The 5,904-nt window shown below is 29.5% G+C and overlaps 1 protein-coding gene across 1 annotated transcript; it reads left to right on the top strand.

Moving 5' to 3' along the window:
* The first annotated feature begins 1,828 nt into the window (after window positions 1-1,828).
* LOC140878292 (uncharacterized) lies at window positions 1,829-2,533 on the top strand. The gene has a single exon (XM_073281891.1). It carries the CDS (start codon window positions 1,829-1,831, stop codon window positions 2,531-2,533), a length of 705 nt encoding a protein of 234 aa, XP_073137992.1.
* The last annotated feature ends 3,371 nt before the right edge of the window (window positions 2,534-5,904 follow it).

Genomic DNA, 5,904 nt, shown 5'->3' with positions numbered 1-5,904 from the left:
GAGGCCCGTACTAGGAAGACCGAATGACCAAGGACCAGCCCATCCATGTCCGTATGGACTCAGATTTCGCGGTGGATTCTTAAAACGACAGCTAAGGTCAAAATTGAAATATTAATTGAATTGAATGAAAAAACGTCAAAATAAAATAAATAATAACAACTTTACTCCAAAATAAATAAATAAATAATAGGTTTTTTTTATGACACGGTCTAATGAATCTTTATCCTGGAGACGGATCAACTTTACTCATATTAATTATAAAAGGTAATACTTTTGGAATAAAAAAAATATTTTTTAATAAGTAATCAAATAAGATATTCATCTCACCAAATTAATCCGCTAGACCGTTTCACAAAAGTTTTTTTCATAAATAAAAATCAATAACAACGACTTGCTACGCGGACTTATCCACGGTACATGCATAATATTCCTTGATTCATAACCAAGAAAAGTTTTGCCCGATTATTAGGTCTTCTGTTTTATTACAACCAATATTAATAAATCAACCAAATATTTTCATTTCAACATTCTTATTAATTAGTACTTTCTACAAAACTCCTCGTTTTGATTTTAAATAAGTCAGAGTCGCGCCCGAGTGATCCATTACTCTATATCTATATCGAAAATAAAATTGTCATTATTTTATATAAATTAAGCAAAAGTCGTTTTGTTATATATTTCTCTTATCGGGCTATAATTTCTTGAGAAAAATCGTTGAAATTATGCTTTGTCTAATGAATGATATTGTTTTCACGCATATGTGAAGTTTTTTTTTTTAACCACCGATTAGATGGCTGTGTTTACTGTATATTATCTTATGTGTTAACGTAAATTTTACAAAACAACCAAACTAAGATTATATAATTACTAAATAGCATTGTTGTCCCCAACAAACCAAATTGAGCTAGATATTAAGAAAATATCAAAGCTCGCTAATGTATTTGAACTCGACTGATTTCTATTGTTTATGAGTTTAGTTTGAAAACTTTAAATTTGATAATTTCAGATACATATCAGATATTTTTACATCTAAGTCAAATAGTAAGGTCAAATATATATATAGTTTTTTACATCATGCGAGTCTCGTTGATTGCCAAGGCAAAAAAAAAGGAGAAATTTAAAGTAATAAACTTGATCAAACTTCATTTTTGAAAAATAAATGCACATGAGAGATTATATATTTGACCAAATTTATTTTACTAGGTGTCCCACGACTTCAAAAAAAAAACATAAGGTAATCTCGGACGTGTTGTTGCTTAATCATTTCTATATATATATATAACATAATATAATTTCGAATACATATCGAATATTTTTAAAATCAAACCAAGATATTATGAAAATGTTAAGACTTGAATTAGATATAACCGAGCTTGAATAATTTCCAACACTCACAAGATAAATAATCGAAAGATTTCAAAATATTTACTTTATATATACTCACGTGTCACGACATGTCATCGCTCACTCATATCTTTTTATTTATATAAAAATATAGAATATACTAATACAATTTTAACTCGATTTCACATCGTCAAACGAGGTTTGACAATTATGCGAATTTTGCGGTTCAAGAAAATTTCAAGGCCAATCCAAGACATGTCATCGCTGACTCATTTCTTTTTTTCAAATGAATATATATTATATATATACATAATAAATTTATCTACAAAAAAATAAATATATATAAATATTATGGTCAAAGTCGAGTTGAGTTTCTAGACGGCAAACAACACAAAAACAGGGACCTGACTCAGTGATGACGTCACGTGATCCACGAAACGTCATCGCTTAGTCTGTCAAAAAAAAAAAGAAAAAAGAAAAATCAATGGCTCTTCCATTTCTTCCTCCTTTCCCTTTGGACCCTACACAGAGTCCCATAAATACCCCCTCCTCCACCGCCTTTCCCTCCCAACTCCGCCGCCTTCTTCCACTTCCTCTCCGCCGTAATAAATCGTTCATGGGTGCTTGTTTCTCCTCCCAATCCTCCGATCAAAACCCTTCCGCCAATGTCGTCTCCGTCGATGGCCAGTTGCGCCAGTATTCTCTTCCTGTCACATCTTCTCAGGTTATCGGATTCGAGTCTTCTTCCCCGGAATCCTTCTTCCTCTGCGACTCCGACTCCTTGTGCTTCGATGATTTCATCCCCCCTCTCTCCGGGGACCTCCTGCTCCAATCCGACCAGATCTACTTCGTCTTGTCCACGAAGAAGCTTCAGTATCGGCTGGCGGCCTCCGACATGGCGGCGTTGGCCGTGAAGGCTAGCATTGCGCTTGATAAGATCAACAGCCGCAGGCGGGGGAGCAAGGCCAGGATTTCTCCTGTCTTGGTGGCGGAGGAGCACCCGCACCCGCAGTCGAATTATCAGATCCAGAATAAGGTTTCCTTCGATTCTCCGGTGAGGGTAGTTTCCAGATCTGGTCCGACGGCGAAGCTGCAGAGATTCTCTTCCCGGCGAGCTAAATTGGCCGTTCGATCGTTCAAAATCAGGCTCTCCACCATTTACGAAGGATCTGTGCACGACGCCGTTTGAATCGACAACTTGGAAATGGTACGCAAATCAAATTCAGCTGGTCGAGGGATGGAATCATGGGGAAAATCTAGAAAATCTTTCCCTAATCTTTCCGAAAATAACACGAAATCCCTCTTCGATCGATCGGTTCCATCGCTGATTTCTGCGCCGGCTCGAACGTGTTCTTGTAGGAGACCTGGCTAGCTCATGATTCTTGATCAGAAAAATTTTTAATCTACGCAAGTTTTGCAGCCCAATTGGGTTGAGATAATAGTGTTAATTAATTGAAATTCTTGATCATAATTTATGTTCATATTTTGATTGATTTGTATTCAAATCAAAAAATTGAAATGAACCGGGATTGAAGAAAGTTCTTGGTACAGCTGAGCTAGCCGCTGTTTCTAGATTTCTCGGTTCGTCGAATGAGTACGAGACGAGCAAGCGCACGCGCCGCTTTTTGGATATGAATCTTCTCAGATATTGACCAATAAATAATATTCATAATATTTTTCGGAAGTCAATTAATATATTATATATTTACTATTTTATTTTATTTTATTAAGTGTGGGTATCATATTTTAATTATTTTTGGTATCATGGTGTGTTTTTTCAATTTTTTTCTTTTGTATGCCCTGCGCTCTTTTCTCCAAGTCAAATCTCACATTTTCTCTCAACTCATCACATTCTTTAATTCTTTTATCATATCTTTTTTTGTCAATTTAAAAATAAATTTTATTCATGACTAATTTTTTTATATTTTAATAAATAAATAAATAAACAAGCATTTTAAAATTAATAAATTATTCAATATATAATACATTATATTTTATATAATATTTGCGTATGTGCTCCGTCACTAATTCATAATTAAGCATGTGATTTGCATATCATTTTCTACTGATATTCCCATGTATGCACACACTTCGTACTTGTTACAATTTTTATTAACAAAAAAAAAGGTAAAATTAAAACAAAAACAAAAAATGCTTCATACCAGATTCTCCTTTTATTTGGAAAAGGCCTGTTCGATTAGAGATATACATAATGTAGTCAAAACCGAAAAAATCGAAAATTTAAAATGAAAAAACCGAAAACCAAACCCAACCATAATTCGGATTTATTATTTTGGTTTTATAACTTAAAATCGAGATTATTATGATTTGATTACGGTTTTATATACTTCAAAATCAAATCGATCGTTTAAATCGTATTTTAATAAATAAATATTTTATTTATATTTAGACTATTGATAAGTGAATATAATTCTAATAATTCAAATATAAATTATTGTTTATTTATTTGTATATATTTTTATGTATTAAATTTGTATAAATAATTATAAATTTACTAAAAAGTTTATTACAAGATATTTGTATACACTTTAAAATAATTTAAAGTATAAATTTCATAATTGGAAAAACGATAAAAACAAATTTTTTAATTGTAAACTCATAAAATCTAACAAAAAATTATATAAACTTAATTTAAATTACCGATTTACAACTTGTAGAATGATACATAATTAATCAATTAAATTTGTTTTTAAAACCATAAAATCGACTATATAAATCAGACCGTAGTACTATAAAACCGAATCAGATCGTAATTAAATGGTTTGGTTATCAGATTAAATATTTAAAAATCGTAAACTGAAAAACCAAATCGTAATTGTATGTAAAATCGAACCAGATCGACCGTTGCATACCCCTAATGTCCGATGAGAAAAAAAGAAAGCATTAAGAGATCTTGATCCAATGTGGAGACACAATACGTTCGTTTCGTAATCAAATAACCACAAAAGCACAATAAATATGTCAACTTTATAAACGTGGACGAAATTTTTGTAAACAAGAAAACAACAAAGTAGACAAAATGAGTGTGATTTTTGTAAAGAAGAAAATATCATAAGACTAAAAAAAATAGAGAAGATTATATTAAATGATTATTTTATCTAATAATCTTAATTTTGTTAGAAATTAAATTAAAATATAATTATAAGTTCAACTCGAACTTCACCAGTTAATTAGAGAATAATAAATTAAAGATATTCTATTGTATTGTTATATAGTAAGGTAATAGTACGTATGTTATGTTGCTCAATTAATTTGGTTAATGGAGTCCAACTTGCTTCTAATTTTAACTAAATTTTTATAAACAAACTCTTCTTAGATGATCTCACAAGTAAACAAGATGGATCTCTCATCTACTACTTGATTTGATTTATAAAAAAATATTATTTTTTACGTTAAAAATTACATGAATCATTATCAATATCCATATCACAATATTATGAATTATATCTATATATATGCCGCGACGAGTTTAATGAAAAACCCATACCATTATCATTCCTATTCTTTTTCTAATATTAGTTGTACTCATTTAACTACTGTACATTATTAAAAAAAAAATAGAGTATCTTTGTGGCAATTAAATGAAGTCGACGAAAGTACTCCTATATATTTTTAAAATTCTAAATTTAATCTATCTATCTAATATTATTATTCCTATCTAAAAATTATTCCTATCTAAAAAGGTGAGTTGAATTGTGTATTGTCTTTAATGCCCTTGAATTTAATTTATTGCTTTAAATTAGTCTTACATTTGCATTTGATTTATTGTGTGGGTTAAATTTCTGTTTAAGTGCATAATTCATTGTGTTTTATTTATTGTATTTATTTTATAAATTATCTAATATATATATATATATATATATAATATATTATATATTATCTAATCTAATCTATCTAATATCCTATCTAAAAGAGAGAGTTGAATTGTGTATTGTTTTTAATACCCTTGGATTTAATTTATTGCTTTAAATTAGTCTTACATTTGCATAATTGATTTATTGTGTGCGTTAAATTTTTGTTTAAGTGCATAATTCATTGTGTTTTATTTATTGTATTTATTTTATAAAGAGTGAGTTGAATTGTATATTGTCTTTAATACCCTTGGATTTAATTTATTGATTTAAATTAGTCTTACATTTGCATAATTGATTTATTGTGTGGGTTAAATTTTTGTTTAAGTGCATAATTCATTGTGTTTTATTCATTGTATTTATTTTATAAATTATCTAATATATATATATATATATAGAGTTTCTTTCAGGTGCCCACCACCATGTCCATCAATGATGTGGCACTATTTTATTGGATGTGATAAAGATGTGATAAATTTTAGGTCCAATAGAATAGTGACACATCATTGGTGGGCATGATAGTGAGCATTTTAGGTGGGCAACTAAAAGAAACTCTATATATATATATATCTAATAATATTATATATTATATTATTAATTAAAAGGCTGAGTTGACACAATAGAAACTAATTATAATTATTTAATATTCTATTAAAAAGGCTGAGTTAAATTGTACACGTATTGTCTT

The sequence above is a fragment of the Henckelia pumila genome, chromosome 2 (genome assembly GCF_033568475.1).
Source record: "Henckelia pumila isolate YLH828 chromosome 2, ASM3356847v2, whole genome shotgun sequence".
NCBI lineage: Eukaryota > Viridiplantae > Streptophyta > Magnoliopsida > Lamiales > Gesneriaceae > Henckelia > Henckelia pumila.
Note: the sequence above shows the minus strand (reverse complement) of the source record. Positions and strands in the feature narration are given on the sequence as shown.